Source organism: Cricetulus griseus, chromosome 2 (genome assembly GCF_003668045.3).
Source record: "Cricetulus griseus strain 17A/GY chromosome 2, alternate assembly CriGri-PICRH-1.0, whole genome shotgun sequence".
NCBI lineage: Eukaryota > Metazoa > Chordata > Mammalia > Rodentia > Cricetidae > Cricetulus > Cricetulus griseus.
Window position 1 is genome coordinate 195898410 of NC_048595.1, and position 15078 is coordinate 195913487.

The following is a 15078-nucleotide window of genomic DNA, read 5'->3' on the forward strand; positions in this document are numbered from 1 at the left end:
TGAGTGCTTTGCCTGCACATGTACCTGTGTGGCACATGTGTATCGGCTGCCTGTGGAGGCCAGAAGAGAGTGTCAGAATGATGTATTTACAGATGGTTGTCAGTCATTGCCTGGGTGCTGGGAGCCAAACCCAGCTTCTCTGGACGAACTGCCAGTGCTCTTAACCAGTGAGTCAGTTACTTGACTTCTAGGTCCCCTCATTCTTCCTACTCTAAGAAGAAACCCCCAAGAAACTGCTTTGTAGAGCCTCATAAGACACTGTTTGAAAAATTGGGGGCCAGACAATGTTGGAGAGTCACATGGACTTGTATTTGAACCTCCTCACTAGATTATAGTTGGTTTTGGTAATGATAACAAGGTAATTGCTAACTGGCCAAGTGTCTGATCTTTGTAGAGTTGGTACTTGATCGCTGTAATAAATGTGTTCATTCCCAGAGTAAGAAAAGCCAGAGTTTGGGTGAAGTTAGGGGGTATGCTTAAGACTAGGAAGAGGACCAGTTTTGTTCTGTGTTCCATCCCCTCCATGTAGCCATGATCACCTGCCTTTTCATGAGGTCTATCAATAATTAATGTGTGGGTGTCAGTTGCTGTAATTGAGCGTCCTCCAGAACCAACTTGAATTAATCATATGCAGGAGGAGAGAAAATAAAATGCCCCTTTCTCAGAGCTGCCTACTTGGTTCCACTGCCTACTTGGAAGCCTGGAAACTGCAGTGAGAGCTTTCTGCTCATGGAGGACCCCGACAAGAAACTGAATCAGAAGAGCGACGACAAACCCAGGAAAGTACGCTTCAAAATCTCCTCTTCCTACAGCGGCCGAGTGTTGAAGCAGGTCTTTGAGGATGGGCAGGAATTAGAGTCACCCAAAGAGGAATACCCTCACAGTTTTCTGCAGGAGGCCCTTGAACCAATGGATGGTGTTTATGGGTCAGGAGAAGCCCCCAAGCCCCAGCTGTACTCCCCTAAACTGACTGCTCAGAGGATCAGTGTGTTCCGAGACAGCAGTGCCTACACTCTGGCAGGCAGCCATTCTCTGTTCAATGACTACAAGGCAAACGACCATAAGGTTGGTATTGAGTAAGGTTACGGGCTTTTAGGGTAGGCTCCTTGAAATATGCCTAGCAAAATGCCAAAGTGCTTCTTCAGATACGCCTCTCGCTCAAGTTCAGCTACGGGCCAGAGCTGTAGGTGCATCAAATGGGAGCTGTTATTGAATAATATTTCTCGGACAAAAATAACACGCGGGTTGACTACTCATTGGAAAGTGTGACGAGCACATGCAGCGTTCAAATTCCATCCAGGGTAATACACTGTAATTGGGTCTTTGGCTGAGTTTCCTCTGTGTGTAAATTAAATAGAGGTGCAGTGGTTTTCAGGTTGCCAGCCTGTCGTTTTAGAGAGTTATGTAGCAGTAGGTCATTTCCTTTCCTGAAAGAATTGAATATTTGAAGGCACCCGTTTTGCTCCAGCCAATTACTCTGCTGTATTTTATCCGTGTCTTGTTTTTTTTCTCCTTATCACCTTCCTACTGCCTGCTTTTTAAAATTGTTGGTCTATTTATTTAGTTTTGCCTTCCCAGCGCTCATTAATGTGAACGCTGGGTAGCTGGAATCCTGGGAAGAAATGGTGAAAAGTAAATCAAACAAAGGAAGTGTTTCTTGGCGAAGAAGTTTGAACTAATAGTTCCATGACAGAAGCTCTTCCTTCGGGTTTCCTTAGCGTCTCTGGTAGAGTGGATAATCAGAAGCCCCTGCAGGAGTCTGTTTTAAGCTAAAACAACATGGGAAATAACTCAATGATTTCCAGAATCTTGGGAGATGGGTTTGTGATCATGGCAGTGGAAGAATGAATGCTGTTTCTCTTAAAGAGTACACATATGTAATGCATCCAAGTTAGTAATGGTAACTATTCCATGTTATGTCCTCATCTTGGAGGTGTTTTTTTCAGACAATTATTTTTTAATCACTTTTATTGTTCATTTTCTAAGAAAATAGGTATTGCAGGCAAATATTTTAGATTTGGTGATATTGGCAAAATTGTCATATTTGCATTTATCATTTTTGTATAAAGGGTTGAGAATGAAAATCCCTTATGTTAGTGTAATGTTTTATGCATTCTAAAGTGCTGTCATGGATTGTCTTCTGTGTCCCTCATGTTCTTTCTCAAGGAAAAAGGCAAAGTATGTCATTTCTATTTTGTGAAGGAGGAAAATTATGTGCCAAGTTGATTAAAGGCTACACATCATTATAGGGCCTAAGGTGCTGAGTCAGAATAGGAACCTGGATCCCCTGGATTTCCATACTTTAATCTTTTTGGCATGTTCCTTTTTAACAAACACCATCCATTACCATACATGGTATGATGACATGATGATGTTTGTGATATTTGCTATTTATTTGTGTCCTAGGTACTTAGCTACATTTTGTGCTTACAAAGTCCTTTGTAACTGTGTCTTATTTGGAAGTTGAGATTTAATATAGGTATAGTTCACACAAGCCATGATAGATAATTTAAGCTGCTTCATAACTCATATGCCAACTTCGGCACATGTAAGAATGTTTTGACATAGACTTACAAAAACAGATTAAAACACAGGCATATCAGAGGCCATGTTGAAAGTTGGATACCTTGTTTTCTCTGTTGTTCTACTAATGGCCACATCCCACTGTCATCAAGCTCTGAGTGTGACAGGGACCATGATGGACATGTGCAGTCCACCTACAGAAACAGTTCAGAGTGGTATTCACGAAAAACAAGGAAACAAAAGCTGGAGCTTCCTGACTTCCCAACAGCAGATGGAGCTATAAATTAACCCCTCATAAATGCTGCCTATGATAGCATGATGGGTTGTGGTTAAGTGCAGTGATTCACCTAAGCGTTAGGAACTCAAACAGATATTTGTACACCACTATTCACAGAAATTCACAAGCAATTAAAGGCAGAAACAAATGTTCATCAGTTGATGAATGGCCACACAAGAAGTGGTACATACACATAATGGAATATTATAACACCTTACGACATTTTGATTTGCTTCAACATGGACAAAACTTGAGCACATCAGGCTAACTGAAATAAGCCATGCACAATCAGCCAAACCTGTACCATCGCAGCTATATGATGTTCTTATGGTACAAATAAATGGAGACAAAAAGTAAATGGTGGTTGTCAGGCTAGGGGTAGAGAAGAAGATGTTACTGTTTATGGACTCAGCATTTCAGTTTTGGGAAGATAAAGTTCTGGAGATAAATGTTGTACAACAGTGTGAATACTAGGGAATTCTACATTTATAAATGGTTAAAATAGGAAATTGTATTTATGTGTACTTTACTCTAATTGTAATAATAAAAACAAAATATGGGCTCTGATGCTTGTTAAAGTCCAGTACTACCCACTTCCATGTGAGTTTGGACAAACTCACTTTGTTGAGCCCCAATGTCATCATCTTGGCCTGAGAACAACAGAAGTACCTTCTTAGGAGGGCCATTAAGATGATTAAAATAGATAATTCCTGCAAAGTGCCTGGCACCCTACATGTGTTTAGTTCTTACGGAAAAATTGAGTCTATTTTTTATTTTTTGTGATGGGTAGAAAAGGTGGTGATAGATAATGAAAATACGTTGAGGAATCAAAAATCACCGAAATGTGTAGGGTTCATGAAATTACTATGGACAGGGAAAGAAAGGGAGGTAACATTTGCTGAAAACCCAATTTAAATGTATTAAATGATGTCATACTTACAATATTTTAATGAGAAAGAAATTTTCAAATTGGGAAAACAGATGTTTACAGGGTTTACAGGTTAAAATAACCTGACCATCTAACATAGTGGTCAAACAACATTTGAATAAAATTTGAATTGGGGTTCCCTGACTCTAAAGCCCATTGAAGTTCTAGTACCTAGCAAGGCTTCTCTGCATTTATTCATGTCTTGATAACTGTTTCTAGGCATGTGGCTACAGAAACCAGAATATGCACAGATACTTTCCCACATAATCTGCCATTCTAGACTGCATGTGAGAAGCTAAGAGATTCTTGACTTCATCTGACTCTCTATACTACAAGAGTGGATTTTCCTCACAGGCAGCTGGATGTAACCAGACCTAGTAAACTATCGTTGCACACCGGGAGTTAGCTCAGACTCAGGAGAATCTGGCTGGCAAGAGGACTGAAATTAAATGTGCATCCAGAGTGATTGGAACTCTTCATTTTTGGAGTAAAAGTATTTGCTATCTTAGATGTTGAATGGTGGAGGGCAGAGAGTTGAAGCAGGTGATCACCCATTCTGTGGGTATGCTGACAGTTTAGTCTTTAAGAGAAGAAATGGAAAGAAAACCCTAGATGTACAGAAACTTCCTCGTAACTGAACCTGTTGGCTATTACAGGAAATAGAAACAGAACCTTCCAAAAGTACCACCATCCTTATCTCCTGATGTCAGAAACTGATAGTCCAGAGTGTGAAATGGGAATCCAGTGTGCATAAAACAATAGGAAATGGAATCTGCTACAGGATCTCTTGAAGAGGGAGAAGAAGCCCAGACAGGAAGTCTGCTGCTTAAATAATCATGGAACCCCCATGGCTGTTTATTGGAGTCTGTTGACATCTTGTTCATGCCAGATTCCAACTGAATACCTAAATATGAGAGTGTTTAACTGTGGCATCATCTAAGTAGACTGGGTTTTTACAATGCTAGATTCAGGAAAAATATTCCATGCTGGGGTGTTTGGCTGTACAGCATGAGTGTGCATACACTATTGAAAAACAGTTTTTAATAACAGCAGTGATGACACCCACACTTGCATATTATCAACAGCTTTTGCAACCCCCACGTTTCTGTATCTTTTACATTATCTTCCATCCTCAGAAGGAGATATCATCCTTAGATACTAGAGTAAAAATATGTAACCAGGGCCGGGCGTTGGTGGCGCATGCCTTTAATCCCAGCACTTGGGAGGCAGAGGCAAGTGGGTCTCTGTGATTTCGAGGCCAGCCTGGTCTCCAGATAGAAGCCAGGATAGGTTCCAAAGCTACACAGAGAAACCCTGTCTCGAAAAACAAAAACAAAAACAAAAACAAAACAAAAAAAAAGAACTCATGCAAAAATATGTAACCAGAATTGGGGAAGGGGGAAGGGCCCTGGAGTTTGGTGTCTGATGTATTAACCCTTTGGGGTGGGGGATGGTTTGAGAGAAGGTTTCTCTGTGTAGCCTTGGCTGTCCTGGAACTGGCTCTGTAGACCAGGCTGGTCTCAAACTCACAGATATCAACCCACCCCTGCCTCCAGAGTGCTGGGATTAAAGGCATGTGCTACCATGCCCAGCTAGCATTAACCCTTGTATTATTGAGCTTGACAATGTTGGAAGCTCCCGGTAGGGAGACTGGATAATAAGTGACAGAACCCAGGAATTTCAGCACATCTGTGTACTACCAGTGTGGAAGTACTTTTATGTTTAAGGAACTAGCTTATCTGTGGGAGTGCCTACCAGCTGGATGTCAAGACACATGTAGATGACCAAAATGGACTATCAGAGGACATGACTGCACTGCATCTTGTAACTAACAGACATCAGATCTGGAATCCAAGGCTGTTTCCCTCCTAGCTGTGTAACTGGGCAGAACTGTGTGTTCTTGGTCAAGAGGTACCTGATCAGTTACTCTCCTGCTCCTCCTCTCCCCCCCCACCCCCTTCACCTTCTCTTTCCTCCTCTATGTTCTGGACTTTCTGAACCCAAGGCCTCACATGTGCTAGGTAAGCTGTCTGCCACTGAGCTATATAGTCTTACATCCCTGTCCTCTGTCTGGCTTCTTTAGTGCATTATAGCATTGCCCTTTATTTCCATGAGCATAACATTAGGTAATACATGGTAAACACATAGAAAGCAGACATTAGCTATTGACAATAATTGCTTAGAAATATATTAACATAAAATATTCCATATTATTTGAATAGCAAAATGGATTATTACAGGGTATATTTAATGGTGTATTTTTTGTAATTTGATATACATTTGATATATATGATTTATAGAGACGTATTTGGGGAGAAATGAATACTTGTGAGTAGTGCATATAGGTGTTAAGAATATGGGAGTTTGGAAAACAAGTATAGTGGTACATACCTTTAATCTCAGCACTTAAGAGCAGATGCAAGTGGATCTCTATGAGTTTGAGGCCAGCCTGATTTATATAGTGAGTTTCAGGTGCCAAGGTGCCTTGTCTAAAGTAAAAGGAAGGAAAAAGAGAAAGGAAGAAAGGAAACAAATAACACGGGCTTTAGGGACTGGAGAGTTGGCTCAGTGGTTAAAAGCACTTGCTGCTCTTGCAGAGGCACCAAGTTCAGTTCCCACCACCTTCATGGTGCTCACAACCATCCATAACTTCAGTTCTAGGGGATCCAATGTCCTCATCTGTTCTCTGAAGGACCAAGCATGTATGAGGTGCACATAGCTCTGTGTAAGCAAAACACTCACACACATAAAGTAAAAAAGATGAATCTAAAATTAAGAAAAAAAATATTAGGTTTGAATCCTAGCCACAATTTCCAAGGTCACTTGGTAACCTTAGTGAGGGACTTGACCCCTTTGAGACTTAGTCCTCACTCATAGAGTGTGAAAAATATAGCATATCCTTCACGGGATGTTTGGTAGAGAAGTGATGACAGTAAAATATTAGCATGATGCTTGACACACAAATAGTGTTTGGTAAGTGATATGAGCTAATATTATTTATGTATGTATAGACAAACAGAGAAATATCTGCATGAGACTGAAGAGTCCCTTTTCAGGTGCCCAGCTCTGCACTGGCTGTCCTGGGGTACAGTGGGAACAGATGCTCTAGACCCTGACTTCTAGTCTCGCCCTCTGAGTGGCTCAACCTTCCTCGGTTCCCATCCTCAGCAAGGAGGAAAGTGACTCTTCTTACTTTTAGAAAGAATAAATGAACCATGGGAGGAAGCTTTGGGGTCGGGTGAGGCACAGTTTGGATGGGTGCAAAGCCCTCCTCTCCTGTGTCTTGGAATGGGCATGGGGCAGGTTCTGAAACCCTGAGTTTGGTGACTGTTGACACTCTCTGTTTCTCTAGCCTCCACCTATTATAGACTTTGGGAAGATAATTATCTACACAAACAACCTGAAAATCATCCGAACCCCGATGGACAAAGGGGACTTCATGAGGAAAATCCTCCAGAAGGAAGAGATTGCTGAGAAAGAGGCTCTGATGAGCACAGGAGAAAGCGATGGAGACAGGGAGCAAAATGCCAGCCCCCTGCCGGATACCGAAGGCACGTTTCTCCATAATCAGCACACACAGGTGTGTCAGCACCACTGTTTCCCCCGCAAGGCTGGCCCTGCAGCAATGGCCCGCAGATTTCTCTCTCCCCCAATACCTGGTTAAACACTTTTGAATAACAACATTTGCAATATCTGTCCAAGTATGAGAGGATTTTAACATCTATTAGCTTGTAATGGCATATTGTTAATACAAATTCACACTTATTAAATTATATATATATTATATTCATGATTATAAATGCACATTTAAATATTTATAATTTTTAATATTTTGGATGACTTCGTTTCACATCTGATTAGGAATCTATTGTTTTTCCTGTGGGTTATGGCTTGTGAAGACTGGGTTTTAGAGATGGAAAAAAATCAGCTCTGACCTATTTTCTTCATTTATTTTTCTGTGACAGGGTGTTGGACTCAAGCTGGCCTTAAACTTGCTTCATGCTAGGCAGGCACTCTACCAATTGACCTACATCCCTAGCCCCAGTTCTGCCCTTTTCTTATGGGTTCACTTGTACCTGTATCATTGATGCATATCCCAGTCCACAATCAGTGAAGATACTGTAAAGTTTGAAGGTTATTTGAGTTGATACCATTTGTAAACCCACAAGCCCAGGCACCTGTGGATGACAATATACTGAATTTTTGCAATATACTGAAAGTGAACAATTGAGCCATGTCTTGTTGTCAGCACTGACCATCACACTCCAGAGTTCCTTGGATGTAAAGTTTGTTTCTGTGGGACTCACTCTAATAGCCCAATAGTTGGACTGGAAAATGGAAGAAGGACTGAGGTAAAGAGAATAAAGAAGTCATGGTCAGCTCTGAGTGATGACCTTAGGCCAAAGTGACAAGTCTCTCTACTCTCATTTCTTTACCTTATGTGGCTGCCTAACTCTCTAAGTTCCCTCTTAAAACTACCTTCTCTCTGCCTTTCCTGACCTATCCCCTCCACCAGAACATAAGCCTCCTTCTTGGACTTCAAAAAAAGGCTCCTGAAGTTTGGTTTGCATCCACCCTTTGAGCTGATTGCACACCCAATGGGATGCATTTGAAATGAGAATCTCTGTTTCTGACACTCCCTTCCGAGCCCTTCTACCCCTTAGAGCTTTCAATGGTGTTCCATTGCTTGGGATAAGACCAATCTCTATGCGTTTTAGAAAGCCCCAGGTTGCCTGGCCAGTCCTAGCCTCTCTGGTTTTATCTGGAACATATTTCTTGTGCCCTTGCTCCCTCTCCTCCCTCCACTGCCCCTCTTCCATCTCTCATAGGTTCTTTCCACTCTCTTGCCAGAGGCAGATTCCTGTCTTCATGCAGTGCTCCCCAGGTCTTCCATCCTTTTGCCTGTAGCTCCTGGGATCTCCGTGGAGGTTTGACCCTTCAGAGGGGTCTTGATGGCTCTCATGAGAATGACATACTCAGAATAAATACAGGACTGTGTATGCCTCGTCACAGTTGCAATTTTACTTCCATTTTTGTGATTATGTGGTTAAGTTTTGCCTGTAACTACCAGGATTTGATCTCCACAAAGGCAGAAGCTGTGTTCATGGTAGATGCAACATCGCAGTTTCCATGCTAAAAATAAAAAAACCTAAAACCAGAAAAACAAAACAAAACCTGGTGTATAACTGATACTCAGTCAGTATTGTCTGTATGTGGAAAACATAATGAAATTTGCAACTAAGCATCAGCTGGTAAGAAACACCCAACTATTGCTTTTCTTGTCTTCTACAAGATGGATGTAGAACCTAGCATGCCAGCAGGTGACAGCCTGAACATTATGGACATCACTTTTCTCCTCTATAAATCTTTGATTCCATTATTTCTCTTACTGTGTTATAACTTGGAGGGAACTCCCCCCCCCCATACATGTAGAAGACAGTAAAAAATAGGAAGGTGCAGGTCACTCCATATCCTTGAAAGAAAAAGCAATGACAGGTTCCATGTGACAATTCAGTTTGGAGGAATCCAGATCTTCTTTTTCTGAATTACTGTAAACAAGGGCAGAGTTGTGTGGCAAAAGGTTGCCAGGAAAGGTTACACTTCCCTTGTCTGTCCTTTAAACTCAGTTTTGAATTACTATTTGTTTGTTCAGTCCCTTGTGCAATAAATGCCCTGACAAGTTTTATTCTAAAAGATAGGGTCAAAGAACATCAAGGAAACCTTTCTGGCTAAGAGACATTTTGCTGTGCTATATCTAACTGGGAAGACTGAGCAGGATGAAACAGTAGGGCAAGGCAGAAAGCCGGGCTTCCTTGAACTTCTAGTGACTCTAAAAGCAAAGGGGAAGAATAATGGAGTCGAGCCTCAGTGAGGAGGATTCTGGCTCTGGGCTTGGTGGGATTGTAATGGTAAACCTCTGGGCAATTTAATGCTTCATTCAGTGATCTCATCTTTGAGATAGTAAGATAAGATAATAACAGTAAAAGCTACTGATTTCTGAAGGCCCACGGGGGCCAGCTACCATTCTCAGTGTTTATCCATGTAATATTTCATCTCTTTCTCATGAAAAACCCCCGGAGCATGTATTACCAAGAGTCTTACTCTGCAGCTAGGGAAACTGAGGCTCATAGAGGTCAAGTATCTCACTAGAGAGAGCAGTCAAATTAGGTCCCCTTACCAATGTCGTGATCACAACCACTCTGCTCTGCAGACTCTGGCTTTGTCCTGGTCACCGTCTTCAGAGCTGTTCAAGCCTACATGTCTGCAGGGAGCACAAAAGCACCTTTTTCTTGATCATAGAGTGACCAGAGTAGGAAGTAGATTGGGAGGATCTATGACGGTCCTGAGCCTAAGCTATGCTATGCTATGCAACTATGTTTTATTCCTGGTGCTAAATATTTTGAGAAGAATTTTAAGAAGAGGATCTCTCTGATTGTGTGCTGCACTTTGGGCTCTTTCCCTTCTGTTGGGCTGCCTTGCCCAGCCTCAATGTGACAGTTTTCATTTTATCCCATTATATTTTATTTTGTCGTGTCTGAGAAACCTGTTCTTTTCTGTTGAAAGACAGAAAGGGGGTGGATCCAGAGGGGAGGGGAGGGGAGGAGGAGCTAGGAGGAGTAGAGGGAGGGGACATTGTAATCGGGATATATTGTATGAGGACAGAATCTATTTTCAATAAAAGGAAAAAAAGAGAATAAAAGAGGGTTCCTCACACATGGTTATTTTATATCCTGAAAGCTGGCATGTGAACAAATATTGTACCAGGCACTGTCTCTAAACGTGACTGTGGCTGTCTGAGAAGTGACGATGAAGCAGCTGGGAAGCTTCCTGTCATGGACCCAGGAAGGCTCAGTGGAATAGGAGACTTCCTGACTGGAGTAGACCTGCATGGGGCTCCTGAAAGGGAAGAGTGGGTGGGCAAGTCTGTCTGGAAGGAACTGAACAGTGACATCGGGAAACAGGTGGGAGAGGGCAGGACTATGTAGACATGCCTCGGGACAAGAGCATGAGGCTCTGTGAAAGAAGAGAGGTTTAAATTAAAAAAAAAAATAGCTCAGCTGAGGTTACTCTTGTATCATGAGGTTTAATCAGTAGGGCAAGTGTTTGTTAAAAGGGTTTTCCAAGTTGTTTTCCCTGAGATGGTCAGGATGATGGGTAACTCAATTGGACTGGCTTGAGTGGAAAAAGCCTCTCACAAGATTGGGTGAATTTGTGCCAGAGTTGGTGCACCTGGGCTAGGACCGTGAGTGGGAGAACCTGAGATGGGTGTGAGAGGGTGTATAGAAGCTGAACAGGATAGGGCTGTTAGGAAGTTCACCTGACAGCAGTCTGGTTTGCAGCCTGCTCCTGGGGAGAATCAGTTTATAAATAGTGTGAAATTATTGATTTCTGTGAGATGTCTCAGACATATTATCTCAAGACACAGCTGAGGGGCATTTTCTGGAGACAGGAGACTATTGGCTGAGAAGGAAGCTGACTTATGGGGCTTAGGATATGTAAGAGAAGAAGAGCCGGCATTTGCATGTGCTGTCTCACTTAATATTCCAGACCTCAGAGGGTGGGTGTTACCAGTCCTGTTTTATAGGTAGAGAGACAGAATAGGAGAGGCTGAGCCAAGGGTCTAGCTGTGCTGCCCTGGCCATACATCAACCTCTGTTCTAGTCTAATGACTCCACAACCATAGCTTGTCTTTTTTATTGAGGATTTCATATACACTTATAATATGTTTTTTGTTTTTGTTTTTAATTTTGAGACAGGGTCTCACTATGTAGCTCTGGCTGGCCTCGAACATGCTATGTAGACCAGGCTGGCCGTGAACTCATACAGATCTGCCTGCCTTTACCCCCTTAGTGTTGGGAATTAAAGGCGTGTGTTACTATACCCATCCATAGTCAAGTGTTTGATCTAATCTACTCTCCATTCCCTACCCTTCACCACCCCCACTTCCCCCCCTTCACAATCTTTCTCTCTTAAAAGGAAAACCCTGAGTCGACTTAGTGCTACCTGCGACTACACAGGGATAGGCTCATCTACCCAAACACAAGTCTCCTTTCAAGGGCCAAATCGCTGAAGAAGACTGACTCTTCCTTCCCAGCAGTTATCAGTTGCCAGTAACTTCTCACAAAAGAGTGGGACTTCGTGAGCCTTTCCCTGTCCATCATAGACTAGGGCTTCTAATCACTGGGCCTTACACAGTTCTCAAAGAGAATAAAATACTAGAAGAACTAAGCTAATTCATTTACTTGCCCAGCCTTCCAGAGGTAGAAAACATCCCTTCTTGAGCACCTGATATTGGACAGCCACAATGAGGTTTCGTGAACAGTCAGTGGAGCATGGAGTTGGTGTTCAGTCCCCAGCAATCGAAATCTGCCTCCTCGTCTTCCAGGCCATGTGTCTGACATTTCCAGGTAGCTTCTCATTGTGGCACTTTCCTCCTGCACTGGGAGATGGTATGCTCTGGACCTTTGTGAGGGTGCCATGGATGAGATGCAGGAAAACCCTATCGAAGGAAGCACCTGGTTTCTTTGACAGCCTGCTGAGGTTTGTCACATGGGCTTGTTGCTCTGTCTGGCTGGGGAAAATGTCATGTCTTGCCTTTATGGAGCTTATATCAGATGGGGACAAGGGTGATCAAGGGTGGCAGAAGATGTTGTGCTCGTGATGCTCATCTGAGAAATCCTCTGATGAAATTGCTGTTCTATGTCCCGGCCATTTCCCTCATTCGAATTTATAGGAAACATTTTCTCCAATTCAGTTTCAGTCTTTGCCAAGACCTAGCACTGTTTTGATCTCTGTGAAAGCAGTGGGCTTAAACCAGTGGTCTAACTGAAGCCTGACTTGTCTCTTGCAGGATGGGTTGGTCCCTGAGGACAACTGTCTCCACTGCCAGGGGTCCGGCATCGCCACCTGTTCTCTGTGCCATGGCAGCAAGTTCTCAATGCTGGCTAACAGATTCAAGGAGTCCTATCGAGCCCTCAGGTGCCCGGCCTGCAATGAGAATGGCCTGCAGCCTTGTCGAATTTGCAGTTCATAGACCTGGTTTTCACATCTGCTTTTATTGCACTCTCACAAGCTACTCCTAATAAAGCAACCCTCTTCCTCCTGCTTCTCTCAGAAAGGGAGCTACTGCAGCTGCAATCACTCCTACCTCTAGCAAATCTCAAATTATTTGATGACATTTTGTGAAGCTGGTGACATCTTTACATGGGTCTAAGTAACGGGGCATTTTTGAATTAGAATCTGCTTTGAAACTAGCTCTAAAATTATCCCTCCAGGACCATGTGCATGCATCTCCCTTGATTTAGCACAGTTTTCCCCCTGCACCGGTGAACAAATAAATAAATGTACACTTCAGGCAGTAGGCTGAAGTCATTTTCCGGGCTGGGAGTTATTTTGCAAAATTATGTGGTGAGAAAGGAATAAAGAAGTGGGTTTCCAATGAACCAAATTCCTGTTGCTTATAATGTGCCTGGAATTGTCATTGGTCAAATTGAATTTCTAATGAAGCAGAGAGGGAAGGTACAGCCAACATGGGTGGTCCTGGCAGACCTCTGCAAGCAAAACAGTATGCTCATTCCAGAGACTGGTGAGCTGAGGAGGCCCTCCTACTGTAGCCGCTTCTATGTGGTGGAGTGCTCTGGCACTAGGAAGGTTGGCAGGGAGCACTCCCACTCGGGTAAGGATGATATATGATATTTCTGTGTGCCTCTAACTCGTGAGGTTATAAGCCACGCCAATCCTATTTGTGATACATTTGGTGCTTAAGCACGTGTTTGCGGTAAGCATTCTGCCAGCTCCTCAGTAAATTACCAAATATACAGGTCTATTTTAGGAGTACGATCTATCCAGTCTCTCTTTAGAAAGGACAGCAGGTCTCCGTGCTGATCTAAGGAAACTAAAAGAAAAACCAAGAGGGCTGATAGTTAGACATTGTGTTTCCACCACCCACGAGTGTGCATGCAAAGGGTGACTCTTCCCTCTTAAATATGGTAATTAAGTCTTAAAACCACATTTGTTAATGAACTTTTGTAGCTTGAACACCCACTCTCCACACTCAGTAAGAATGACACCGAAATCCGTTATCTATGGAGACTCGATGCTTATCATGATATTAGTTCTGACTTCATGGCTTAGTAATTCTTCAAGGTTTGTTACTCTCTTATACTCCATTAAATCAACAGTGGGTTGTGTGTGGGCAATATGAATACTTCTAATAAAAAGATGCAAGCACCCTTTGAAGCCACGATGCTTTTGTCTGCTTTCTTGCTGCTCACCTGACTCCTTTGTGTCACTGTGTGACTGCTTCCTACCTCCATGAGTGCTTCTTACAGATGTTCACCTTTCTGCCTTCCCAGTATAGCAGAAGAAGGAGTGATGTCAAGAGACCTTAAGTACTTTACTCTTTGATGGGAGCGTTCTGCTGTAGCACAAATCATAAGAACCCAGAGGCAGATATTGGGGTTAAAGCTGAAGATCAGAGAAGCAAAGCAGCCAGCCACTAGAGAGTTCTCATCTCTACCAGTGCTCAGACTGATGGGGCAATCCACCAAACCTCAGACTTCTTTTGACTGCACTGGTCCTCAGACTCCTTCTGCCTTATATTCCTCTCTAGTGCTGGAATTAAAGGCGTGGGAATCCAAGTGCTGAGATTACCTTTGTGTGAGCTGTTTCTCTTTTAGACTGCATCAATTTCATGTAGCTCAGGGAAGCCTTGAACTAACAGAGATCCATCTGTCTCTGTCTCCCAAGTGCTGGTATTAATGTTGTATGCCATCACTGTCTGGCCTCTGTGGCTAGCTAGTGTGGCTAGTAGCTTTGCAATCTGATATTCAGGCAAGTTTTATTTATTATATCATAAACAAAATATCACCACATTCTTCCAACAAGCAGGGTGTGATCCACCTTCCCACCCCCTACACACACACACACACACACACAGACACACACACACACACACACACACACACACACTCGTCAGTATCCTAGGTGCTTGAGGCATTGTGTAACCCAAAGCCTTTTGTGTAACCAGGCCTTTTGGCATCTTGTGGATCTTACAGTTTAAGTGAAGACAGATATGCAAGAGGTAGTTAAAGTGTAGTGTGACTTTACTAGGATGAACTAATATAGGATGGAATTAATATATTTGGAGTAAAAGTCTTAGTGTGTTTGTTCTTTCTTTTGGTGTTGGGATTGAATCCAAGGTTTAATACATGCTAAGCACACATTTTACCTCTGAATTGTCTTCCGTGGTAAGTTTAGGGAATCTGGCCAGAGGAGAAGGTTGAAGAGTATTGGCTTGTCTTTCTTACACACACACACACACACACACACACACAGTTGTTATTCCTTC

The 15078-nt window shown here is 42.7% G+C and overlaps 1 protein-coding gene across 1 annotated transcript; it reads left to right on the forward strand.

Annotated features, from left to right (window-relative positions):
* Positions 1-729: 729 nt before the first annotated feature.
* Grxcr2 (glutaredoxin and cysteine rich domain containing 2) lies at positions 730-12762 on the forward strand. Its single transcript, XM_027398106.1, has 3 exons — positions 730-1065; positions 7081-7308; positions 12580-12762. Exons 1-3 carry the CDS (start codon positions 730-732, stop codon positions 12760-12762), a joined length of 747 nt encoding a protein of 248 aa, XP_027253907.1.
* The last annotated feature ends 2316 nt before the right edge of the window (positions 12763-15078 follow it).

Coding starts and splice junctions, on each gene's coding strand:
- Grxcr2 (XM_027398106.1), top strand. CDS start 730: ATGGAGGACCCCGACAAGAAACTGAATCAGAAGAGCGACGACAAACCC. Junction 1,066..7,080: donor ACAAGGCAAACGACCATAAG/GTTGGTATTGAG, acceptor CTGTTTCTCTAG/CCTCCACCTATTATAGACTT. Junction 7,309..12,579: donor TCCATAATCAGCACACACAG/GTGTGTCAGCAC, acceptor TGTCTCTTGCAG/GATGGGTTGGTCCCTGAGGA.